At 44.1% G+C, this 27,802-nt stretch overlaps 1 protein-coding gene across 1 annotated transcript in view; it reads right to left on the bottom strand.

Moving 5' to 3' along the window:
- Window positions 1-24,034, bottom strand: part of nup107 (nucleoporin 107) — a 46,119-nt gene extending 22,085 nt beyond the window's left edge. Inside the window, exons 1-10 of the mRNA XM_033038279.1 lie at window positions 23,908-24,034; window positions 22,824-22,915; window positions 19,704-19,787; window positions 17,089-17,192; window positions 12,813-12,963; window positions 12,569-12,672; window positions 3,910-4,037; window positions 2,226-2,274; window positions 1,663-1,734; window positions 432-520 (exon numbers count right to left, since the gene is read on the bottom strand). Of these exons, the coding sequence (XP_032894170.1) occupies window positions 432-520; window positions 1,663-1,734; window positions 2,226-2,274; window positions 3,910-4,037; window positions 12,569-12,672; window positions 12,813-12,963; window positions 17,089-17,192; window positions 19,704-19,787; window positions 22,824-22,915; window positions 23,908-23,918 (884 nt within the window). The 5' untranslated portion in view covers window positions 23,919-24,034. The remainder of the gene's footprint in view (window positions 1-431; window positions 521-1,662; window positions 1,735-2,225; window positions 2,275-3,909; window positions 4,038-12,568; window positions 12,673-12,812; window positions 12,964-17,088; window positions 17,193-19,703; window positions 19,788-22,823; window positions 22,916-23,907) is intronic.
- Window positions 24,035-27,802: the final 3,768 nt, after the last annotated feature.

Raw genomic sequence — 27,802 nt, 5'->3', positions numbered from 1 at the left:
GAAATTGTAGAGTCTGGAAAACTGAAGCTAGTAAAATGTTGGCGAATCAATCACCATTTGGCAGAGTTGCTGCTTTAAGGTGCCAGAGACCTGGGTTCGATCCTGACTGCGGGCGCTGTCTCTATGGAGATAAGATAGTAGGGAAGGTTTAACTTACTAAAAATATTCCACTTGATACTATCCTTCTTAGCTTATGTTCTGGAGAGAAGGAATGGGTGACGTCTTCAGTCTGAAGAAGGGTCTCGACCCAAAACGTCACCCTTCCTTCTCTCCAAAGATGTTGCCTGTCCCACTGAGTTACTCCAGCATTTTATGTCTACCTTCAATTTAAACCAGCATCTGCAGTTCTTCACAGAAATGAAACAAAGATCCCAACTTGGTTCACACACTCCAATAAAATTCACACACTCCAATAAAACTGTGGTTCTTACCAGTATACAGATTTTGCATAATATTCTATATTCTCTGCAAAATTTCCAGCCTCGTCGTTGGCAATACTCTCTAACCAGTCTACAACAATCTATGAAATTAAAAATAGATCATTAACATTCTTAAACAAGATCAGATAAATCCTCACGTTGCTGATTATTGGACAAAGCACCCACCATGGACTTAAAAGGTGACTGGGACCAGTGACCTCAAGAGAAGCAAGCGATCAGAAGTTAAGTGTGTGTTGTTACAATCATTGAAAAAGGACATACATTGCATATGGAAGATGATACTGAAAGCTTACTTTCTCAACTAATACAAATTAATTCATATTTTAATATACTATTGTATAAATGTTAATATTATCATATTATTATTAATAATATATAATTAATAATATATTATATTAAGATTGTTCATATTATTTTAATATAAATATTAATATGTAAATATTATGTCAATAGATTATTTTGTCCACAATAATATTTAATATTTTACTAATTAGTGTCTCAAGTACTACCAGATAAGATTATAACACATTAAAAGACTTGGAGATGGTTAATTGCAAATCAGTTACACATTAAGTTTAAAATAAGCATCTACACAGTTGAACATTTACTTTTAATAAACCTTCCTTACTATGTGGCACAACCTAACTGAAAGCTAGACTACGACACTTCCTAATCACCATTGGCAAATTGAAACAACAAATTCACAGGTAATTTATTACAATATGCCACTGTGTAAGAGATGTGATAAATATGGAGCAACATAATCAAAGACAATGTGCTGATCTCAAATATCTTTCACTGAAGAATGCAGTGGAAGAACAAAGAAGCAACTACTGATTTATTTTTTAAATATTTTAAATTATCAAAATTCCGTTAGGCTGTTAAATTTGGACTCCTGACTTTATTGTACCTTTATTATCAATTGATATATGCTGAACAATTTAATGGCAGGTCATATTCATGTACGACAGTCACTTTCTGAACAGATAATATTCGGAGGATTTTTGATTTTCTACGTATTCAATTATAAGGAATTAAGATTTTAAGCAGGTAGCCTACAGCTGGCAGTGCAAATATTTTACATAAATCAATCCAAACAACAGATCACCATTTTTTAAACTTAGTGGAAACATATAAAATCTGCAAAATTAACGGGCAAATAGTACAAATTTACATGCAGGATATATTTTTCCAGTTTGTGCATAATAAATACTCTAGGTACCTGGCTCTGTCGGATCAGTGAATCTCGCAGGAAAAGCATCTCAACAATGGTCTTTTCAGTTGCATTTGGAGTCTGAAAAAAAAATGCTTTTCTCATGTAGCAGATTATTTGACTTTTTTCCATTAGAAAATTCTTAATGCTCCATGTTAGCAGATCACTCCTCATTTAAAATGTAATCAACTTCTCAATCATCAAAGACAGTACAGGATCACCCAACCCACACCCCCATAACAGTAGTGTGGAAGGGAGGACGGTGTCAGGCAAGGAATACAGTGCTTATTTTAAGAGCATACATCAGCTCAAAGATACATTTTAATAATGTTTTGAAATACGCCCTTCCTCCCAAATGGCTCATGTGGAAAACAATGTTGACATTTTTTTTTTGCTCTTAGTTTGGGTTAAAAAAGGACCACAATCAAAAGACTTTTGCATAGATCTCTTGTCAACCACCTGGGAAGATTAAGTATTGAAAGTCATCAGCAATTGGAGGTCAGTCAAATTAGCCTAAGTGGGACAGGCCCATTAATGTACATCAACAGTGTATTACATTAGTGTATACTTACAGATATATCATACATTACTCCCTCTTCATTACTAGATTCAACTCTATCCCTGTATAAAAATAATTTAAAAAATCAACAATTAAAGAAAATAAAAATATTTTAGAATTTCTTAGTTTCTCATTGAATACAGAACTAAAATTATTAGTCCACATGGTCATAAATATAATGTGAAAGTCTAATTATTCTCCTTTTTGTTTTTAATTTGATTTTCTCTTTTCTTATACAATTCTTTTCAAGGAGAGCAGAGGAAAATTAAATAAAAAATCAATTTAACTGATAAGTGATCTACCTGCAGAATTAAATTATTGTTCATGAATGGAAATTATATAAACAGAAACAGAATACTTGATGAACTCAGCCAGTTAACCAGCTTCTGTGGAAAGACAAACAAGTTAATGTTTCAGGTCAAGGATCCTTCATCAGTGTTCTGATTCAGAAGGGTTTTTTAGATCTGGAAGGACATTAATTGAGAGAAAAGACTCAGAAAATAATTACAATACATTTATTAACAAAAGAAAAACATTAGCAAAACATTTAAGAAAGGCAAAGAAAACCACATCTGAAACAGACCAAAGAGAGAACTTCTTCAACATAGGCATTCATGGAAGAGAAATTGAAGGGAATTCAACAGCAATGGAATACAAATAAAACTGCTGATGTTGGAATCTGAAACAATATATCTAAACTATATAAAATTGCATCCATGGGCATCATAAGCTGAAAGACAGCAGGCATGCAATTTAAAAGCAGCAAATAGCAATCAGATTAATTTTATATTCAACAAAACACAAATTTGGGGGGTTCAGGCAGCATCTGTGAAGGAAAATTGATGGAAGACACTTCAACTTAGAACCCTTCTTCAGACTGGAGTAGTAGGGAGAGAGCAGGTAGAAAGGTGTGAGATGATAGGGTGGAGCAAAAGCTGGCAAGTGATAGATATGTGGATCCCATATAAGATGGGGCTAAACAACATTGAACTCTAATGCAAAAAACTGCTGACGGAACAAGGCAAACTGCAGCAAAGTGAAAAGGCAGAACAATTAATCACACCTAAAAGAACTGATAAAACAATTAGAACAGTACAACAAACAAGTAGTTTTTCAAAGAGGATAAAGTAATTGCAATAATCATAATTTTAATTTATTTTCACCAATTAAAATCGTTAGCCAACTTAGTTAAAAGCAATCTGTCCAAGATGATGCAAGTACAAAAACAATTGAAACAAGTGCATCCACAACACAGAGATTACTAGTAATATTAGGTAAGGCAACAAGGTGAAATTACATTAATTAGAAGATGCAAAATGCTGACAAGGGCTTGTGTTATGCCACAATAGGGTGGCACAGCGACACAGCTTGTGGAACTGCTCACGGCGTCAGAGACCTGGGTTTGATCCTGACCCTGAGGAGTTTGCATGTTCTCCGTGCAACTATGTGGGTTTCCAATGGGTGCCCCAGTTTCCTCCTACATCCCAAAGACGTAGGTTAATTGGTTTCTGTAAAATTGCCTCTAATGTGTACAGAGTTGATAAGTGGGATAACATAGAACTAGTATGAACAGGTGATCCAATGGGACATGTGGATTCGGTGGGCTGAAGGGTCTGTTTCCAACCAAACATTGAGAAATCTGATGTTACTACCAAATGAAAATTCAGATTATCTAGTACTCAACTTCCTAAAATTACCTGTAAAGAGAGCCAATTAAACGCCAAGTGACCATCTCCTGCTGAAGAAACCAAAGAACACTGGCTGTTTTTGAAAACTTCTGTTGCCCAGGAGTTGCACGGTTCACAATCTTCTGCAGCAGTTTAACCTGAAACAATTGAGCACTTAGAACTGCATATTTGGTGTTTTAACAAATACATATTAACAGTCATCCTGAGGCCTTTAAGTACCCGTCAGAAAATATTAATATCCCTTCAAAAGAAGCAATAAATCGATGCCCTGCCTTGGACGTGCCCTAGCAACATTCATTTAGGACTTTGCACAATAACCAAGCACACAATAGAGCACTCCTGGAGTTTAATAATAATAGTTACTGTATTTCCCGGCAATGAAGACGCACCCCCATTTTGAGTAGCTAAATTTTGAAAAAAGGTTGGCGGGTACAGGATCAAGGGTTTGGTTTTAGTCCAGGGGCCGGCAACCTTATTTGCATAGGGGCCAGGACCCATGTTTGTGAGCGGATGGCGGACCACATCTATCGCCATAGTTAATAAATGGAGGTAACAATACATACTAACTAAATTAGTAATAATACATAAATTAGTAATAGTACATACTAATAATGCATAGTTTTCACGTGTTTTTCAATCAGTTTTCTGCAGTTTCCAGATCGCCTGCATGCCCCAGGACTGGCTGCAGTTCCCAGATACCTCGCATCCCCAGGACCAGCTGTAGCGCCGAGGTCACCTGCGAGCCCTGGGACTAGCCGCAGTTCCCACGTAGCTTGTCCCGGGACTGGCTGTGGCGCCGAGGTCACCTGCGATCCCCGGGACTAGCTGCAGCTCCCAGGTCGCTTCTGTGAACCCCGGGTCTAGCTGCTGTTCCCAGGTCGCCTGCGAGCCCCGGGTTTAGCTGCAGTTCCGCGGTCCGGTCCCGGCGGCCGCTCGCAGCCACCTGAGCTACTGAGTGAGTTGCTGGCATGATCCTCGACCCCCTCCTTCTCAACGCTCCTGCCCTCCCCAGCAACTTTACCCCTAGTGGCCCAACCGTGCTGACCCGGGCCAGGCTCCCCACACACTGTGGAAGGAATTCTGCCCCCCACCCCCCAGCGGTGCTGTCCTTTTACAGCCGCTGTACTATAGTCTATCTGTCTTGGCTAACAATCTAACCTTCGGCCTCCAAGACGCAGGTCAATTTGCAGGCCTTATTTTCAGGTTAAAAATAGCGTCCTCATTATAGGTAAATATGGTATATCTGAACTGGACATTTCTTCTGCTTTGAGGTTGGGCAATGAACAAAACATCTAAAACATCCTTTACTTAAGTAACAGCAACAAATTGCTGGAGATCCTATGCAGAACAAGCAGCATCTGAGGAGTGAGTGTGAGTGCAGTAGTTGCAGGGACAATTTTGCAACATGCATCAGTGCATCACTACCTGTATCCTGATGACCACATTTGTTCTCAGGGAAAAGCAGCCCTTCTTTATTGCACTCTCATTCCAGAATATGCTGTGTCTCATTCCCAGGCAGTGGTATCAATATTGTGTTTGTCATGACTATTGTGTTGAATCTGGAACTGATTACTCTGATCTGGCAGTCTGCAAGCAATAGATTTATTTGCTACTTCTCTAGCCCATTTTACCAGTGGGTTTGGCAGGGCTCAATGCACCCCAGAGTCAAGTTACTCATAGATCCAAAAGCAAAAAAAAACATTGGACGATTCAGTGGGTCAGGCAGCACCTGTGGAGGGAAATGGACAGTTGACTTTTGGGGTCAAGACCTTTCATCGATACCTGACCCACTGAGATCCTCCAGTAATTTGTTTTGCTCCAGCATCTGCAGTTTCTCATAACTCCTAGATCTCTTCATTCCTAGGTAATAATTACTTAAAACATAGTTCCTTGTTCGAAGCAACTCAATCTAATCTGCGCCCATGAGGGAGGTTGGGGATAAAATTAAGCAGAAAATTAGGGATGCGTGTAGCAAAGGTACAGCAGTTATCATGGGTGACTTTAATCCAGGTGTTGGCAACCTAGGGCCCATGGGCCGAATCCGGCTCATAACACGAAATCATCCGGCATCCAGGCATTTTTTTCCCCTCAATCTTCCGGCCCTCAGACTTCCGTCATCTCCGGTGCCTGGAAGGTGATTTTCGGATCGAGGGTCAAGTGAAACACTGAAAATGTGCTGGCCATTGCCCTGCGTGAGGCCGGGTTCCTCCTCCTGGGCGCAGGCACGGTGACGCAAAGAGGCCTGCGCTGGCGGTCGCAATAGCCAAGTGCCGAGCTCTGGCTGTACCGCATCCTGCGCAAAGCCACCAGCACATCCACGCACCTTCTGTGTCTGGGCTTCACTGTCGGGATTGGGGTTATCAGTAGGCCGGGGACGATTGAGTATGATATTTGAGCCCAGTGCTCTGGGTGGCATCCTCGAAGGGGTGGAATCTATGTGAACACGTGATTTGATGTCTGCCATCCGGGGCGGGATACATGTGTACACGTGATAGACGTGGCCCACCATCCGCTCACAGACATGTGTCTTGGTCCCTTGGCAGAAAATGTTGCCGACACCTACTTTAATCTATATATAGACTGGGCCAACCAAATTGGTAGCAGCGCCGAGGAGGAGGGTTTCCTGGAATGTATACGGAATGGTTTTTTAAACCAAAATGTAGAAGAGCCGACTAGAGGACAGGCTATCCTACACAGGGTGTTGTGTAATGAGGAAGGATTAGTTATCGATCTTGTTGTGCAAAGCCCCTTGGACAACAGTGACCATAATATGGTGGAATTCTGCATTAGGATGGAAAGTGACGCGGTTAATTCAGAGAGTAGGGTCCTGAACTTAAAGAAAGGGGACTTTGAAGGTATGAGACGGGATTTGGCCAAGATAGACCAAACAAGGGAAATCAAGGATAGTGTTAAATCCAAGGAAGAGGCATATAAATTGGCCAGAGGAAGCAGCAAATTGGAGGACTGGGAGAAATTTAGAACTCAACAGAGGAGGACAAAGGGGTTAATTAAGACGGGGGAAAAAAGAGCATGAAAGAAAGCTTGCGGGGAACATAAAAACTGACTCTAAAAGCTTCTTTAGATACGTAAAAAGGCAAAGGTTAGTGAAGACAAATGTAGGTCCCTTACAATCAGAGACAGGTGAATTTATAATGGGAAAAAAAGAAATGGCAGAACAGTTAAACGAGTACTTTGGTTCTGTCTTCACAAAGGAAAACTCAGACAATCTCCCAGAAATACTAGGGGACCGAGGATCTAGTGGGAGGGAGGAACTGAAGGGAATCCACATTAGTGCGGAAATGGTGTTTGGTAAACTATTGAGACTGAAGGCAGATAAATCTCCAGGGCCTAATGGTCAGCATCCCAGAGTACTCAAGGAGGTGGCCCAAAAAATGTAGATGCATTGGTGATCATTTTCCAATGTTCTCTCGACTCTGTGGACTGGTAACCAATGTAACCCCACTTTTTTAAGAAAGGAGAGAGAAAACATGGAATTACGGACCAGTTAGCCTTACATCAGTAGTGGGGAAGATACTTTAGTCGATTGTTAAAGATGTTGTAGCAGCGCATTTGGAAGGCAGTGACAGGATCGGCCAAAGTCAGCATGGATTTATGAACGGGAAATCATGCTTGATTAATCTTCTGGAATTTTTTGAGGATGTAACTAGTAGAATGGATAAGGGAGAGCCAGTGGATATGGTGAATCTGGACTTTCAAAAAGCTTTTGACAAGGTCCCGCACAAGAGATCAGTTGAAAAATTAGAGCAAATGGTATTGGGGGTGGGGAGCTATTGGAGGAGCTATTAGAGCTCGGCCGTCTCTGCGTAACGAGCCCCAGAAGCGACTTTCAACTGCCGCCGGAGATCGCCAAGACACCGTGGTCTAGCGGGTCAGCTTCCCCGACAGGAAGTGCCCGGAGGCGGCGCAGGGACCGCAAACAAAGACGTGGGAAGCGGGGAGGACATCGAGCTAGGCTGAAATTAAATCCTCACCAGCCAGCTCTGCCCAGCATTTTCCTCGCGAATGTCCGGTCCCTGGTGAGTAAAATCGATGAACTAAGGCTGCGGATCACCACACACAGACGGATCGCTGACTGCAACGCCATGGTCTTTACTGAAACATGGCTCAACGGCAACATCCCGGACAACGCCATCGAGCTGGAGGGGCGCACTGTCTTCAGGGCCGACAGAACAGCGGAGGACTCCGGTAAGACCAAGGGCGGCGGACTGTGCATCTATGTGAACAACTCATGGTGTACGGACGTCGTTAGGATTGGTAGTCACTGCTCTGCTGACCTGGAATACCTGATGTTAAAGTGCAGGCCCTTCTATTTGCCAAGAGAATTCTCATCGACTGTTATCACCGCAGTCTATGTACCCCCGGACGCTAATGCCAGGCTAGCAATGGAAGAGCTGCAAGCTGCTATCAGCAAACATCTATCTGCTCACCCAGAGGGGGCATTTATTGTTGCGGGTGATTTCAACCACTCCGACCTTAAAACTGTACTCCCCAGGTTCCATCAGCATGTTTCCTGCCCAACCAGAGGAAACAATATTCTGGACTTAGTTTACACTAATATTACTGAAGCCTACAAAGCCCTCCCCCTCCCCCACCTTGGTCAGTCTGACCACCTCTCTCTGTTCCTGCTCCCCAAATACACACCTCTGATCAGACGTGTGAAACCTACCACGAGGACAGTGAAGGTCTGGCCTGAGGGGGCTGTCTCTGTTTTACAGCAGCAGTTTCAGCAGACAGACTGGAGTCTGTTTGCTACCCAGTCCACCTTCAATTCACAAGTGGACATCAACTCATACACCTCAACAGTTATGGACTATATAAAATTCTGCACCGATAATGTCACTACCCACAAAGAAATAAATACCTTCCCTAACCAGAAGCCGTGGATGAGCAGGGAGGTCAGACTCCTACTGAAGGCTCGCGATGCCGCTTTCAGATCTGGCGACGCTGAGGGATACAGCTCATCCAGGGCCAATCTGAAAATGGGAATTAGGAATGCCAAACTCAATCACAAACGGCGGATTGAGGAGCACTTCCATAACAACTCTGACCCCAGGCGCATGTGGCAAGGAATCAAATCCCTTGCCGATTACCAGAAAGTTAACACCCCTCCCCCAGACAACGCCACCCTTCCTGACGAGCTAAACCATTTCTATGCTCGCTTTGACCGAGATAACAAAACCCCAGCCATCAAAGTTGCTCCACCCCCAAATGAACAACCCCTCAGTCTATCCACCTCTGCTGTACAAGATGCACTGAGCAAGGTGAATGAGCGCAAAGCTGCCGGCCCCGATGGCATCCCTGGCCGGGTGCTTAGGGCATGTGCTGGACAACTATCCCAAGTCTTTACCGACATTTTCAATCACTCACTGGCCCAGGGTGTTGTCCCCACTTGCCTCAAGACATCAACCATCGTGCCAGTGTCCCAAACAGTCAGCCACAGGGAGCCTCAACGATTTCCGCCCAGTGGCACTCACCCCTGTCATTGCTAAGTGCTTTGAGCGGCTGATCTTGGCTCACCTCAAAGCCAGCCTCCCCCCCACACTGGACCCCCATCAGTTTGCCTACCGGGCCAACAGGTCTACAGAGGACGCCATATCGGCGGCCCTACACTCTGCCCTGACCCACCTGGACAACAACAACTCCTACATCAGGTTGCTGTTCATTGATTTCAGCTCCGCTTTCAACACTGTCATCCCCGCCAGCTTGATCACCAAACTCAGCGGGCTTGGCATCTCCACCTCCCTCTGCAACTGGACACTGGATTTCCTCACCAACAGACCACAGTCTGTTAGGGTCAACAACCTCACCTCCACCACTATAACACTGAACACCGGCGTGCCACAGGGCTGTGTGCTCAGCCCTCTCCTCTACTCCCTCTTCACCCACGACTGCATCCCTAAGTACGGATCCAACGCCATCATTAAGTTTGCTGACGACACCACGGTGGTAGGACTGATCAGTGACAACGATGAGTCAGCCTGCCGAGAGGAGGTCCAGCACCTGACAACCTGGTGTGCCAATAATAACCTCGTCCTCAACTCCAAGAAGACGAAGGAACTTATTGTCGACTTCAGGAAGGTCAGAGAGGGCAGACATACCCCCATCCACATAAACGGGACTGAGGTGGAGCGCGTCTCCAGCTACAAATTCCTCGGGGTACACATCTCGGAGGATTAGTCCTGGTCCCTCAACACCTCCAAGCTGATCAAAAAGGCACAGCAGCGCCTTTACCTCCTGAGGAGGCTCAAGAAAGCCCACCTGTCCCCCCAGATCCTGACCAACTTCTACAGGTGTACCATCGAGAGCATCCTGACTGCCTGCTTCACGGTATGGTACAGCAGCTGCACTGTTGCGGACAGGAAGGCACTACAACGGGTGGTGAAAACCGCGCAGCACATCATCGGTGCCCCGCTCCCTGCCATGGATGCCCTCCACCGAAAACGGTGTCTGAAACGAGCTGGGAAGATCATTAAAGACCCCTCCCACCCCAACCATGGACTGTTTGCCCTCCTCCCATCAGGGAGGCGGTACAGGAGCCTCAGGTCTCGTACCAGTAGGATGAGGAACAGCTTCTACAATCATACCGTCGCATTGCTGAACTCGGTGTCCCGCCGATAGATTCCTCCGGTCCCTCCGTCCCCATTGTTTAATTATTCTGTATTTTTTATTATTCTGTATCCTCTTTTTTTTTAAATTTCTATATTGCACTACTACGGACTGACGCAAAACTGCATTTCGTTGTACCCATACTCAGTATTTGTGCAATGACATTAAAGTTGAATTGAATTGAATTGAATTGAATTTACATTGATAGAGAACTGGTTGGCAGATAGGAAGCAAAGAGAAGGAATTAACGGGTCCTTTTCAGAATGGCAGGCAGTGACTAGCGGGGTGCTGCAAGGCTCGGTGCTAGCACCCCAGTTATTTACAATATATATTAGCAAATTAGACGAGGGAATTAAATGTGACATCTCCAAGTTTGCGGATGACACAAGGCTGAGTGGCAGTGTGAGCTGCGATGAGGCTGCAGGGTGACTTGGGTGAGTGGCAGATGCAGTATAATATGGATAAATGTAGGTTATCCATTTTGGTGGCAAGAACTGGAAGGCAGATTATTATCTGAATGCTGTCAGATTAGGAAAATGGGAGGTGCAACGAGACCTGGGTGTGCTTGTCACTGAAAGTAAGCATGCAGGTACAGCAGGCAGTGAAGAAAACTATTGGCATGTTGAGATGATGTGAGTTTATAGCGAGAGGATTCGAGTTTAGGTGTACAGGGCCCTGATGAGATGCAGCTGGAGTATTGTGTGCAATTTTGGTCTCCTAATTTGAGAAAGGACATTATTGCTATTTGAGGGAGTGCAGCGTAGGTTCACCAGGTTAATTCCCGGGATGGCGGGACTGACATATAATAATAATAATAATAAATTTTATTTAATGGGCGCCTTTCAGACATCTCAAGGACACCTTACATAGTAATCGGAATAACATATAATCGGAATATAACAAGTAATATAGACATCACAGAGACACAAATTAAAAACAGAATTCAATCCAAAAACAGAAAATCAAAAACACAATGATGTAAATACATATGATGAAAGAATGGGTCGACTGGGCTTGTATTTACTGGAATTTAGAAGGATAAGAGGGGATCTTGTAGAAACATAAAATTCTTAAAGGAATGGACAGGCTAGATGCAGGAAAAATGTTCCCGATGTTGGGTCCAGAACCAGGGGTCAGAGTTTAAGAATAAGGGGTAGGTCATTTAGACCTGAGATGAGGAAAAACTTCTTCACCCAGAGAGTTGGGAGTTGGCAGTGGAGGCCAATTCACTGGATGTTTTCAAGAGAGTTAGATTTAGCTCTTTGGGCTAATGGAACCAAGGGATATGGGAAAAAATAAGGAACAAGGTACTGACTTTAGATGATCAGCCATGATCATGGCCTACTGCTGCACCTATTTTGCAATGTTTCTATGTTCCTATGATCTCTGCTGCAAAACTATGATAACAGCTGAACTCATCTATCTCTATAGTTCCCTCCTGCAGAGTCCCTCTTGCATTGATGCTCCACACCATTTTGATATGCCTTAGCAGAAAATGGTTGTTATTCCTCAAACATATCCTGGCCTACATAAGACTAACTTGCAACCCGCAATATTTTGTTCTTCCCTCAATCAATAAAGCAACTTTAATCACATCATCCATGTCATTCTCCACGGGAATGTCATTCAGCATTCCAATTGACACCTTGATCAACTGCCACATGTACTGTTCTGAAACAGGACTGGTCCCAACCTAGTCTCTTGTATCCAAGACAAACAAGGACTATTATGTTAACCAGCAATTAATCTATGCATGTGTCAAGAAATGAGAACTACAAAAAAAATGTTTGTTTAATTTTATTCATTGTTATAAATTTTTCCTACAAAATTCTACAAGACCAAATTTTATTCTATGTTTTAGGTTTTTGGATAGTAATTTGTGAATCCTGTAAGGGCAAATTTCCGTATCACGAATGGCTATAACGCAGGTGTCGCCTGTATTGAAATGGGTCAGGAAGATATGAAGGTTTCTCTATATTAGAATATGGAACATTGTTACTGCAGAAAGCAAATTGCAGAATCTAGGTTTTACGTTTCTTACCTGTTCATTACAAGTATCTTCATAAGATTCAATGAGATCAAAGATAGGACTAGATAAATGACTCAGGAAAGAATTCAAAAACTCCGGGAACAGGCGGGCTGATGCTGTCAACAGAAAAATATTAAAATTATGAGTTTTACTCCAATATGGCAGAATATCTTCGAAAAATTATACTGTTGTTGCTAAAATATATTCAGACTTTTATCAAAGTTACCACAACTTTATGATCAAGCCCACTGCTCACCAGTTACTCCTGGATCATCCACATTCAATAGGGCAGCACTAAGCGTTAAGTCCTCAGTGAAACTTGCAGGTGAAGCAAATGACTTCAAGATAATCCCCTGTGAAGTGAATTCGTCTCCTTCAATCTCATCTAATTCAAATGAAATTTGGTGCTGTGGACAAAATTTTAAAAAGATTTAATTAAGCAGAAAGCAATGTTAAAAAGCAATCATTCTTCTGTATAATAAACAATGAACCATCAACTTTAAACTGTGAGCCCTCAGTGAGAGATAAGAAGTAATAGATGAATCAAAATCAATGAGAAAGTATCACAGCATCACCAGTGCTGATTGGGATGCACTCTGCGTTACTTATGGAGGTAAGGATGCTGATTGTATAAGAGCCTGCTCGGATTTCCTTCCACATCCCAAAGACTAGTTACTTAAAAGGTTCAGTGGCCACTTTAACAGCTCCTAGTGTGTAAGGCAAAAGGTTGAATCTGAGGGAGTTAATGAGATTGTGTGAGATTAAATCACAGGGAATAGTTGTCAGGAATAGGACTGTTCTTTCTGTTGGCATAGGATCAAAGGGCCAAAATGTCCTCTCATGTCATATATAAATATAAATTGTGCTAGCACATTGAAACAGATGCTAGACTATTCCCTGGGAAACGTCTTTTCATTTTGCACTGTACAACTGTTGCTTGCAAGATGACAATAAAGGTTGATTGATTGATTGATAGACGACGGGTGAAAGCAGAGGCTCACACACAAATTAAATATCAGATAAGCAATTGAATTACCAGGGCTAAAGTCCAAATGCTGGTAAATGGTATTGGTACAGGTGGGTGCTTGATAGTCAACATGGACATGGTGGGCTAAATGACCTGTTCTGCGCTTACGAGTCTCTAACTCCAAGTCTCTCTAAAAGTAGTCAAGTTCAAGTTCAAGTTCAAGTGAGTTTATTGTCATGTGTCCCTGTATAGGACAATGAAATTCTTGCTTTGCTTAAGCACACAGAAAATAGTAGGCATTTACTACAAAACAGATAAATGTGTCCATATACCATGATATAAATATATACACACATGAATAAATAAACTGGTAGTGCAAATAACAGAAAGTGGTTGCTAATAATCAGAGTTTTGTCCGAGCCAGGTTTAATAGCCTGATGGCTGAGGGGAAGTAGCTATTCCTGAACCTGGTTGTTGCAGTCTTCAGGCTCCTGTACCTTCTACCTGAAGGTAGCAGGGAGATGAGTGTGTGGCCAGGATGGTGTGGGTCTTTGATGATACTGCCAGCCTTTTTGAGGCAGCGACTACGATAAATCCGCTCGATGGAAGGAAGGTCAGAGCCGATGATGGACTGGGCAGTGTTTACTACTTTTTGTAGTCTTTTCCTCTCCAGGGCGCTCAAATTGCCGAACCAAGCCACGATGCAACCGGTCAGTATGCTCTCGACTGTGCACCTGTAGACGTTAGAGAGAGTCTTCCTTGACAATCCGACTCTCCGTAATCTTCTCAGGAAGTAGAGGCGCTGATGAGCTTTTTTGATAATTGCGTTAGTGTTCTCGGACAAGGAAAGATCTTCAGAGATGTGCACGCCCAGGAATTTGAAGTTCTTGACCCTTTCAACCATCGACCCGCTGATATAAATGGGGCTGTGGGCCCCCCTCCTACTCCTTCCAAAGTCCACAATCAGTTCCTTGGTTTTGCTGGTGTTGAGGGCTAGGTTATTGCGCTGGCACCATATGGACAGTTGCTCGATCTCTCTTCTGTATTCTGACTCATCCCCATCAGTGATACGCCCCACAATAGTGGTGTCGTCAGCGAACGTGATGATGGAGTTCGCACTGTGGTTCGCTACGCAGTCATGGGTATAGAGTGAGTACAGCAGGGGACTGAGCACGCAGCCTTGAGGTGCTCCCGTGCTGATTGTTATCGAGGCTGACACATTTCCACCAATACGAACAGACTGTGGTCTGTGGATGAGGAAGTCGAGGATCCAATTGCAGAGGGATGCGCAGAGACCCAGTTCTGCGAGTTTGGTAACCAGTTTGGAGGGGATGATTGTGTTAAATGCCGAGCTGTAATCAATGAATAACAGCCTGACATATGAGTTTTTGTTGTCCAAGTGGTCCAGTGCGGAGTGGAGGGCCAGCGAGATCGCATCCACCGTTGATCTGTTGTGGCGGTACGCGAACTGCAGTGGGTCCAGGTTTTTGTCGAGGTAGGAGTTGATTTGCTCCATGATCAACCTCTCAAAGCACTTCATCACCACCAGCGTTAGTGCCACTGGTCGATAGTCATTGAGTCACGTCACCTTACTCTTCTTGGGCACCGGTATAATTGATGCCCTTTTAAAGCAGGTGGGGACCTCAGAACTCAGAAGTGAGAGGTTGAAAATGTCCGTAAAAACTCCCGCCAGTTGGTCCGCACAGGTTTTTAGAACACGACCGGGTATACCATCAGGACCAGGTGCTTTTCGGGGGTTCACCCCTCTGAAGGATTTCCTGACATCGGCCTCTGTGACTGAGACTGAAATGCCATCACAGCGAATGGGGGATCGGGAAGGCACATCAGTATTCTCCCTGTCAAAGCGTGCGTAAAACGCATTGAGCTCGTCAGGGAGTGATGTTACACCGACATTCGAGCTGCCTCCTGGTTTTGCCTTGTACGAGGTGATTGCATTCAGGCCGCGTCACAGCTGCCGAACATCTGTCTTGTCCTCCAGTTTGGAGCAGAAGTCCCTTTTGGCCTTTTTGATGGCCTTACCAAGGTCGTACCTGGTATTCATGTAAGCCACTGTATCATTGGAGGTGAATGCCCTGTGTCTGGACTTCAGGAGAGTGCGGATCTCAAAGTTCATCCAAGGTTTCTGATTGGGAAACACTCGGAAGGTTTTTGTAGGGATGCAGTCCTCCACACATTTCTTTATGAAGTCTGTAACAACTGTGGCATATTTGTTCAAGTCCATTGCCGAGTCCTTGAACATTGCCCAGTCTACAGACTCCAAACAGTCCTGGAGTTGTTCTTCTGCCCCCCCCCCCGACGAGCTCTGTACTGTCCTCACTTCTGGGGGTGCGCTCTTTAATTGCTGCCTGTAGGCAGGAAGAAGCAGCACCGCGGTATGGTCGGATTTACCGAAGTGAGGGCGAGGGATAGAACGATAGGCATTCTTGATGGTGGTGTAGCAGTGGTCGAGGGTGTTAGGTCCTCTGGTGCAGCAGGAGACATGTTGGTGGAAGTTGGGGAGTGATTTCTTGAGGTTCGCCTTATTGAAGTCCCCAGCAATGGTGGCAAATGCCTCGGGGTAAGACGTCTGGTGTTTGTTGACCACGGCGTGCAGCTCCTCCAGTGCCAGACGGACGTCTGCCTGGGGTGGGATGTAGACCGCGGTCAGGATAACGGAGGTGAATTCTCTCGGGAGGTAGAAGGGACGGCACTTCACCGCCAGATGTTCCAGGTGTGGAGAGCAGGAGTTGGACAGGGCTGCCACGTTGGAACACCACGCAGAGTTGACCATGAGGCAGATGCCCCCTCCTCTCCCTTTCCCAGATGCCAGGGTACGGTCCATGCGGTGGATGGAGAACCCTTCAGGCTGGACCGCTTAGTCTGGGGAGCTGGGGGTGAGCCATGTCTCTGTGAAACAGAACACAGAGCATTCCCTCAGCTCCCTTTGATAAAGCAGTCTTGCCCTTAAGTCCTCCACTTTGTTTTCAAGGGACTGTACATTAGCCAGTAGGATAGTAGGGAGAGGGGGCCGAAGGCCCCTGCGCTTCATTCTGATCAAATCTTTGTGATCAATTGTTAACGAGGTGGATATTAAGTGCACTTCATTGCAAGTAATCACAAAATTGGTATAAATTCGTTGATTATCCACATCTTAAAGTTGCCGTCTACTACACAACTAATCTCTAAATTGTAATGCATGTCACAATATTTTCCTGTGCTTCATGTTTAGTGTACTGCTAAGAATGATGAGTGGCATCATGTGACCCTGCCACAGCCAGAGAACGTGTATCAGAAAAATATGGTGTCAATTACACAACTAAACCAGTGTTTCCGAAACGGAGTTCATAATTTAAAAAATAATCGCTATCAAAAATAAATGTGCCAATTTAAATCCAATGACTGTAAATTATAACAATGTTATGCTTAAGATTGTATACAATAAACTTTGAATTATTTTGTAATCATGCAGTAATCAACACTCATGACACTTCCATCCACTTTTACTCCTGACCTTGTTTTAAACCAGAGAAATATTTTAAAATTGGAGTAATTGGCTGGTACTTACCGTTGATTCATTTGGTGTTGTTAATGTTACGGAATGTTGAAATGTCAATGAAGTACCAGCTAGATCATGTATTTTAAGGGGACAAACTCTGGTCTGTGCAGTATCTGTAAAGTAATGCCAGATGTCATTATTAAACAATGATGTTTGAGTTTTATTTCTGTAACATTATCGAATTTAGGTAATTTCTACTTAAAAGTGGTTACTCTAATCAATCACATGGTCCAATACCTTTGAATGATATTGCAAATTATTTCAAAGAACATTATCTTGAAGACAGAAGGCCACAGAATTGCACTGTCACATTTCTTTATATTTAACGGGTAGACCCTAGGGTCCAGGCTTCTTACGTCATCGCTATCAAAGTAATTAAATTAGCAACGCAAAATATACTACAACGGGAGATACACAGAGATCTCAGAGGGCTGCAGAGTTTGTGTTTCTGAAAATGGAGTGGACATGTATAAAATCCAAATCAAGGATAACAATTCAAAATTAAAATTTGTTAAATCCTGATTCAGTCAGGAGGCTCATAGGCTAAATGCAAATTGGTGCAAGTTAGGATGCAGACTGGAGGGATTAGTAAACAGGCAATAGTGACAAGAAAGCAGAGAAATAGATGAGTTCACGTTTATTAGGTGCTCAGGGTGGGAGATCACTGGAACAAAGTCCAAAGGTAATTAAAGCATTGATGATGGTTTCAGTACGAATTGAGATAAAGATGGAGATTGTGGGAGCACAGAAGTGGATCTAAGAGCATAGGGTGATAAAGCAGAAACTAATTTCAGTGTTAATTATGAGACTAAGTTTGGTTGAGTATCGGACAGTGCTAATGAAGCATTTATAATTGGTTCCTACATGATTTGTTTGCAGCAAAGTTCAAAAGCCATGGCATTTCATTTCCCAAAAGTTAACCATGGGACATTTGTTTACCCAGTACTGAGTTCACATAAAAAGCGATGTGACCAGAATTAGATTGCTGAAAAGGCTCATTTTTCAACATGATTAAAATATGAAAACAATTTGTGCATGGAAGTATTTAATGAACAAGAACGTTAATTCAGTCTTCACAAGGTCTGGGCCATGCAAATGGACATGCGTTAAACTTATAGAGTAAAATATGGCAACAAGGAAATATTTCAATGCAAGCTAAGTATAATATGTGAGACTGAGTCTTTCAAAAGATTCAGTCCACTATCACCTTACTTCTCTAACCCAATCTAACTACAACTTGGTTTTCATCTTTCTACATGAATGCAGAGGTTCAAAAGAAGCTTAAGTAACTAAGTAAGTTTATTGGCCAAGTATTCACATACAAGGAATTTGCCTTGGTGCTCCGCCCACAAATAACAACATGACAGTGACAGTTACGAATGACTCATAAAACACTAAACATTAATGATAAAACACCATTAATCAAGCATGTGAACCAACAAAATACCAGATCAAAGGGAGGCTACAGATTTTTGGCTGTTGAGTAGAGCAACTACTCGTGGATAAAAACTGTTTTTATGTCTGGCTGTGGCAGCTTTGACAGTCCGGAGTCGCCTTCCAGAGAGAAGCGATTCAAGGAATTTGTGGCCGGGGTGAGAGGGATCAGAGATGATCTTGACAGCTCGCTTCCTGGCCCTTGCAGTCTATAGTTCATCAATGGAGGGAAGGTTGCAGCCAATAACCTTCTCTGCTGATCGGACGATTCGCTGCAGCCTCCAGGTGTCGTGCTTGGTGGCTGAGCCAAACCAGACCATGATGGAGAAGGTGAGAACAGACTCTACGATGGCCGTGTAGAATTGGACCATCATTACCTGTGGCAGATTGTGCTTCTTCAGCTGCCGTAGGAAGTACATCCTCTGTTGTGCCTTTTTGACTGTGGAGTCGATGGTAGTCCACCATTTAAGGTCCTTGGAGATGGTGGTTCCCAGGAATTTAAAAGACTCCACAGATGTGACTGTGGTGTTGTTGATGGTGAGTGGGGTGAGGGAAGGGGGAGCTCTCCTAAAGTCTACAATCAATTCCACTGTCTTAAGAGCATTGAGCTCTAGGAACTGGAGATCATTGTTCCCTCTGTCAAAATTTAATTGTTCTGTTGCCAGTACATATGACAATTAAACACCCTTAATTCTTCGTATTAGTCATCAATAAAGTGTTCTATACTCAATACTGAGCTCACAAATTTCAGATTTCAATCATTTTCTGTTTCCATTCTAACATCCATAGTATTTTCTTTTTAATAATGATCTTGCTATTCCATTTATACTTCCGGATTAATTTTGTTATTCTCTGCCAGATCAATCTAGCTTTTCTTTATTGGTCCCCATTAACGTACCTTGATTTTCTATCATTCTTTTGTAATTTAATCTCACCTGCCTTCCATTTTATGGCAACAATTTCCTTTTTTTCCTCCCCACACCTTCCATCTAACTCTGCATCTTATAACATTACCCAGCCTGATGAATGTTCACAGATCTGAAGCCGTTCTGTTTTCTTGCTGCAGAAATTGCCTTTTCTGATTTTCTTTTAATTTCAAGTATCTGGCCATCTGAAAGAAGGAACTAACCTTAATCCATAAAAGGAATAGAAATCCCTAAAAGGAATAGGTTATTTTAATAAATACTTACAGAATTCATGAAATATATGACCTTCAGCACGGCCAACTACTGGCAGGTGTATACTAGAAGCTCCTTTAGCAGCTGGCCTCAGTTCTGGAGAATGTGTTAAGGTTGAATTAGAAAGTTCAAAAGAAAATATTTATAATTTCATAATTTCTCTGGAATTATTTTTTTAAGAATGTCAAGTGCAAATTGTATGTCACGTCTCTTCAGAGGTACTTAGCTGTAAAACAGTGAGGAATGACCCAAAACTTTGAGAAGAACCATATATATGGACATCCATTTCCTTCATCACTTTACTGTGGAAAGAGCAAGGAGTCTCCCCCCCCCCCCCCTCCTCCCACAATGTACACATTTTTCAGGATGTGGATATCTCTGGAAGGACCAAAATTCCCATTTGCCCTTGAGACAGTAGTAGTCCATTGCAGCCCTACGCATGACGAAACTCAACACAATGCTGTTGGAGAGGGAATTTCAGGAATTAGACCCAATGGCAAGTGATATTCAAAAGCGAGTGATCCATTTTCATGTCTGGTTAGTGGGCATTTTGCGAGGGGAACCTTCAGCAGGTGGCGATCCTACATGCCTGAACCTCTGTATACTTGAGGATGCAAGTTTGAGGTACATTATCAGAGTAGCTTAGATGCCTAGACAATGCAACCACTGAATGCCAGAGGTGGATGGAGTGAACATTGAGGGTGATGAATGGGGCACCAATTACGTAAGCTGCTTTGGAACACAAAGTGCTGCAGTAACTCAGCGGGTCAGGCAGCAACTCTGGAGAACATGGATGAGCAACCTTTCGGGTCAGAATCCTTCATCAGACTCACAGAAAGCAACGTTTCAGGTCGGGACTCTTCTTATAAGAAATAGGAATAGAATTTGGCCATTCGGCCCATCAAGTCTACTCCACCATTCAAACATCCTCTCCACATCCATTCTATCCAAGCCTTTCACTATTCTTCATCAGCATTTTGTGATCTATGTAGGATTTTGGCATCTGGAGTTCTTTGTGTCTACAAAGTACGTTGCTTTGTCTGAAATGGTGTTACGATGCTCCAGGGAAATAAAACATACACAAAGTTGTTGTTATTTGTTGGGAAAGGGAACAAAGATTTCCTGAGGTTAATAAAATACATGGATACCCCTAAGGCGGGCAGGCAGCATCTCTAGAGAGAAGGAATGGGTGATGTTTCGGGTCGAGACCCTTCTTCAGACTTCAGTCTGTAGGCCATATGGTCAAAAGTAATAGGAGCGGAATTAGGCCATTCGGACCATCCGCCATTCAATCATGGCTGATCTATTTCTCCCGAATCGATGCAAAACTTCACCCATTCCTTCTCTCCAGAGATGCTGCCTGTCCCGCTGATTTGCTCCAGCTTTTTGTATCTATCTTCGGTTTAAACCAGCATCTGCAGTTCCTTCCTACACATGGTACCAGTGAAGATAATTATGCAAGGCTTGAACAGACCGCACCTGAATTATATTACGTTTACTTTGTTTTTAAATATATATTTTATTTAAAACATCAAATGCCTTGGAATAAGAATCTTTTATTGGGATATTGTGAAAATGTCTATCTTCATTTTAAATCAGCATTTGCAGTTCCTTCCTACACGATACCTTTAAGGCCACCGGCAACAACACTAAGGCTACAATGATATCGAGCGGTCAATCTCTCCGTGATAAAGCAAATTCGAGGTATAATTCACTTTGTATGTTTCAGATTGTCAATACAAGCTTTTGGTTCACTGTAAACTAATAGATCAGCTTCACTTTTCTCATCATCCATAGCCGCTGGTAAACAGTGGCAACCACTGAAGTACTAAATAGCAAAGTTGCCAGTGCGACTACCCTAGTTCTGGCTGCAAACTTACCAACATTCTTGACCAACTCTGGAGTCTAACACCAACTGCAATAGTCATAGATTAATGAAGCTCTTACTTAAGTTTAGCTAGCGGCTTGGGGAATTACATACAAAGAAATGGAGGCTTAGATGCGATAATCCAGAGTAAAAATTAAACTGCTGTAAAAAATACACCCTGGCTACATTCCTGATTCTGCTTCTGACCACACACCAACTATTGATATATCACTACATACCAACACAAGACATCAAATGAGAAGAAATTCCTAAACAGTTCGATAGAATTGCCTCTTTACCTTATCACTATGTTTCTTTAATTGACTCTCCCAATAGTCATAGCATCTTACCATCTGCCATATCATGCTGCAATTCCTTCATCATTCCTATGCCTAACCTGCTAGTCTTTAACCAGCAGCAGTATGGGAGTATCTTCAAAAGAACTGATGCGATTCAGGAAGATGCTCACCACCACTTGGGTAATTGTGCATATATCTTAGAAAATTAATTAAAATACAAACAGTGCCAAATAGTGAGAAAGTTGGAGATTAAGTTTTTGCGGAAAAATCCTGGACTCAGTGGCATCTATGCCATCATAGAATACCACGGAGAAATGCCAGCATTTCTCCCATGTCAATTACTTTGGCAACTTTTATTTCTGCTCCTCAATTCACCTAATCTTTTCTCACGTGTATTTTTGTGGGTTTCGTCCTTCCACAGCTGTGATGGTCAATTTGATGCTTCAAGGGCCTTTCCTTGGCTAGATAATTTATTCCTTCTTGATGGCTTTTCTTCCAGACATTATAAACTAAAAATTCCTGGAACGTCCTGGCCTTAAATTTCTAGATAATGACAATGCTCACATAACCCCTTCTAAACCACATCCATAATTCCCGAAAGCACCATGATCAAACTTAAACAGAATCCTTGCAAGTCAATTTAAAATGAAACAGATAAATTTGTATGAAGGAACTGCAGATGCTGGTTTAAACCGAAGATAGACACAAAAAAGCTGGAGTAACTCAGCGGGACAGGCAGCATCTCTGGAGAGAAGGGTCTGAAGAAGGGTCTCGACCCGAAAGGTCACGCATTCCTTCTCTCCAGAGATGCTGCCTGCCTCGCTGAGTTACTCCAACTTTTTTGTGTCTATCTTCGGAACAGAGAAAAAGCAAGGTACAGAAATACAATCAATGCACATTGATTAAAAAAAAAATGGTTAAGTGTAGAAGTCCTTTATCAGAATCAGCACCAGAGAAAAAGGATACCAATAAGTTGTTCTCCAGTGCTGGATCGCCTTGCAGATCTGCTGAGCTCAGGCATCCTAATAAGAGGAGATATTATTTCGTCTGAGTCCCGTCTGCAATAGAAAATTCAGCGAGTTTAGAAAATAATTGCTCCCCTTGCATTCCCCTGCCCATCAGAGGCTCTCTCTCTACCCACCCGGAGTCTCCGCACTCCCCTGAACTCTCCCCCTTGGGCTCACTCCCACCCACCAGGTAATCTCCCCCGTCCTCTGCCCCCTCACCCACCACTACCCCCTCACCCACTACACCCTCCCTACCCCCTCACCCTCCACATACCCCCTCACCCACAACCCTCCCTACCCCCCTCACCCTCCACATACCCCCTCACCCACTACACCCTCCCTACCCCCCTCACCCACCACATACCCCCTCACCCACTACACCCTCCCTACCCCCCTCACCCACCACTACCCCCTCACCCACAACACCCCCTCCCCTCACCATACCCCCTCACCCACAACCCTCCCTACCCCCCTCACCCACCTACCCCCTCACCCACTACACCCTCCCTACCCCCCTCACCCTCCACATACCCCCTCACCCACAACCCTCCCTACCCCCCTCACCCACCATACCCCCTCACCCACTACACCCTCCCTACCCCCCTCACCCTCCACATACCCCCTCACCCACAACCCTCCCTACCCCCCTCACCCTCCACATACCCCCTCACCCACTACACCCTCCCTACCCCCCTCACCCACCACTACATCCTCCCCAACTACTACCCCCTCCCCACCCCCCTCCCTCCCACTCCCCACCCTCCTCACCCACCCACCACTACCCCCTCCCCACCCACCAGGTAATCGCCCCCGCCCTCTCTCCAGCGGGCATTCTAACCCTCTTCCATGCACTCTCTTCTCTATGTCACCCTCCCCTCAGCACTCTTTATTCCATGTCCCTCTTTACCCGCCTCTCTCTCCACCCCCCCCCCCCACAGGCCGGCTCTTACCCCCTCTCGTCTGTTCCCCCTCCCCCAGGCTCCCCAAGTTCCTAGTCGCACCAGGCCGCGGCCGGGCGAGGCGGCGCCGCTCGCTGCTCCTACCTGAAGGCCATGTTAGCGGCGCCTTGCTGCGGCCCAGCGATCCCCGAGCGAGCGAGCGAGCAAGCGAGCGAGCGACCAACCGCCAGCCAGCCAGCAACGGCCGCTATCGCGCCGGGAAGCGGGGACTCGACTCCAGCGGGCGCGCCCTCTGCCGGCGGCGAAACGTCACTGGCTCCGCTATAGGATCTTTGCTGGTCCCTGAGGGCTGGAGTAACTCAGTGAGACAGGCAGCATCTCTAGAGAGAAGGAATGGAGGGCGTTTCCGGTCGAGACCCTTCTTCACATTCCTCGGTGATGTGAAGGAAGGAATTGCAGATGCTCCGAAGATAGACAGGGGTAACCCAGCGGGTTAGGTAGCATCCATGGTGATGGTTGGGGTCAGAACCCTGGTTGTAGGAGAGGAGGAAGAAAAGGTCGAAGAGTGGAGGGGCAGGACAAAGCATTGCATGTGGCAATGCAAGGCAAGTGAAGGCAGGCAAGGGTTTTTTTTATTGAAGGGCAGATAGTTGATCAAAGGCCAAAGATACAAATAAAAATGTGCGACAAAAGGAATGAAGAGTTGTGAATTGTGAAATTAGAAGAGGAAGAAATGATGAGGCATATGATCAGAAGACATAGGAGCAGAATTTGGCCATTCGTCCAATCAAGTTTACTCCATGGACTACAGGGGACGGGGGAAAGAAAGAGGGTATGGGGAGGGGGGTGGGTTAGCGGTTAGAGTTAAGGGCCTGTCCCACTAAGGCGATTTTTTCGGCGACTGCCAGCCACACAGTCGCAGGGGTGTCGCCTGTATGCTCATAGGCAGTCTCCTCAGAATCGTAGCGTTTTTCTTGTCGCCGCTGGATTTTGAAATATTCAAAACTTTTCGGTGACAATCGTAGACCGTGGGCTTGTCGTAGCTTGTCTTGTCCTGTCATAGGTGCTGTCGTAGGTTGTCGCCAGGATGACGTAGGTTGTTGCTGGTGCTGACTTCGGTGAATTCCATTGTAGTCGCCGGCAGTTGCCTAAAATATCGCCTAAGTGGGACAGGCCCATTAGTCCAATCGCCAGTTTTTCGGTGACATGCTACGACTATGACAGTCGCCGCAGTCATCTAAAATTTGCCTAGTGTGACAGGCTCTTTAGAAGCTAACTAAAATTGGAGAATTCAATGTTCATACCATTGGGTTGTAAGCTATTCAAACAAAATATAAGGTGCTGTTCATCCCAGTTTTCATGTGGCCTCACTCTGGCAATGGAGAGCACCTCAGGAGGAACAGCATCTCATATTTTGTTTGGGCAGCTTACGCTCCAGTGGTATGAATATTGACTTCTCTAACCAAGCAACCCTTGCTTTTCCTCTCTCTCCATCCCTCCCACTTCCCAGTTCTCCAACCAGTCTGACTGTTTCCCGATTACATTTTATCTGTTTGCTTTGTTATCACATTTTAGCTAACAATGATATATTCTACATTTTCCTATAACCAAATCTCTTTTGATCTAATTTTCACACCTTAGCCTTCCTTATCCCTGTGTCTCTCTCCCCTGACTCTCAGTCTGAAGAAGGGTATCGACCCAAAATGTCACCCATTCCTTCTATCTAGCGATGCTGCCTGTCCTGCTGAGTTACTCCAGCATTTTGTGTCTATCTTGGTTATAACTGTAACATTGTTTGATTGTTTGCATGGTACATATTTCTAGCAGGATTACTGTGACCAGTGGTGTATCATAAAGATCCAGGTAGTGGCCACCAGGCAATAAAATCAGAAAATGAAGGTTGTAGAAGCAGCAAATAACACGTTACTGGATTGACCAAAAGCAAATGGATTTTTTAAACCAGGCTATATTTGTAGCACAGGAAGGTTATCGAATGAAAGAGATCAAACAAGTTTCCAATACATTTCTAAAAGGCAGATTGATTTTTATCTACTCAGCATACTCGCCATTTCAAATTTACTTCCTGGTTGTCTGTGCAGGCAAGTCCTGAACTGAATATACAACGAACTGTTGGTGCTGGAGTAATTCAACAGATCAAGCAGCATTTTTGGAGAACATGGATAGATGATGTTTTAGTTGGGACCCTTGTTCAGACTGATGGGGAGTGGGGGGGGAGCTAGAAAAGAGGACGGGCAGGACAAAGCCTGGCGAGTGATAGGTGGATACAGGTAACAGGGGGTTTTGATAGGCAAATGCTTGGAGAATTCAATGTTCAAAGCATTAGGTTGTAAGCTAACCATGGAATATGAAATGTTGTTCCTCCAGTTTGCCTGTGGCCTCACACTAACAATGGAGGGGGCCCGAGACAGAAAGATCAGTGCAGAATGGGAAGCGGAGTTAAAATGGTTAGCAAACGGGAGATCCAGCATGTATTGGCAGACCATGCGCAAGTGTTTGGCAAAATGGTCGCTAAGTCAATGCTTGGTCTCGCCGATGTAGAGGAGGCCACATTGGGAAGGCCAAATGCATATGAGGTTAGAAGAGGTGCATGCGAATGTCTGTCTCACCTGGAAGATCTGCTGGGGTTCCCGGATGGATGTGAAGGAGTAGTTATAGGGACAGGTGCTACATCTCCTGTGGTGGCAGGGGAAGGTACCTGGGGAGGGATTGGTTTGGGTGGGAAGGGATGAATGTCGTTAGGCAGGAGCTAGGGAGGGTAGATTGGGAGCAGTTATTGGCTGTCCACAATTGTTTAAGGACAGTGTGGGCAAGTTGGGCCAAAGTGTAGGATTAAAGTGTAGGATTAGTATGTTCCAATAAGGAGGAGAGATAAGAACGGCAAGGCAAGGGAACGGTGGATGACTAAGGAGGTTGTAAACTTGGTCAGGAACAAAAAGGAAGCATATGTTGGGTTTAAGAAGGTGGTATCAGATGGGGCTTATTTGGAATATAAAGCAAATAAGAAATAACTCGTGGGCAATTACAAGGGATAAAAGAGAGTTTGATTAAGGAAAATCCCAAGGCTTTCTAAATGTATAGTTAAAACAAAGGGTGACCCGGGAGAAGGTAGGACTGTTCAAGTATATAGGAGGGTACCTATGCTTGGAGTCAGAGGATGTAGACGAGTTGCTAAGAGTACTTCACATCTTTTACCAAGAATACAAATATGCTGGGGCAGTTTGAGATTGAGGAGGAGCTGGAGCTGAGGCTCATGAAGAACATTAAGATGACATGTCCCCAGGGCTTGTCGGGATCTATCCCAGGTTATTGAGGTAGGCAGGAGAGAATGTGGGAGCCTTGACAAGTATCTTTGTTCCTTCTCTGTCCAGACTGGAGGACTGGAGTGTGGCCAATCTTGTCCTTTGTTTAAGGGAAGTAGAGAGAACCCAGGGAACGATAGGCCGGTAAGCCTCACACCAGTGGTCAGGAAACTATTGGAGAGAATTTTTCGAAATAGGGTTTACTCCCATTTGGAAGAGAATGGGCTAATTAGGGATAGCCAGTGAAGCTTTGTACGCAGCAGGTTGTGTCTAACTAACTTGATTGAATCTTATGAGGAGGTGACAAAGGAGATTGATGAAGGTTGGGCGGTGGACATTGTATACATGGATTTTAGTAAGACGTTTGATAAGGTCCCTCATAGTTGGCTGATTCAGAAGATCAAGATGCATGGGATTCACAGTAACTTGGAAGTATGGATTCAGAACTGACTTATTCATAGTAGACAGGGGTTGCAATGGAAGGAAGATATTCTGGCTGGAGGTCTGTGACCAGTTGCAATTGGCGGAGTTGCAGACAGTGAGTAAGACTGTCAGAAGATATAGCGGGATATAGATCAGCTGCATAAATGGACAGTGAAATGACAGATGGAGTTTAATCCAAGCAAGCATGAGGTGTTACACTTTGGGAGATTGAATGCAAGAGGAGAGTATACAGATAATGGCAAGACCCTTAACAGCATTGTGCAGTGGAATGTTGG

Source organism: Amblyraja radiata, chromosome 19 (genome assembly GCF_010909765.2).
Source record: "Amblyraja radiata isolate CabotCenter1 chromosome 19, sAmbRad1.1.pri, whole genome shotgun sequence".
NCBI lineage: Eukaryota > Metazoa > Chordata > Chondrichthyes > Rajiformes > Rajidae > Amblyraja > Amblyraja radiata.
The sequence above is the reverse complement of the archived record's forward strand: the minus strand, read 5'-3'. Positions and strand labels throughout refer to the sequence as shown.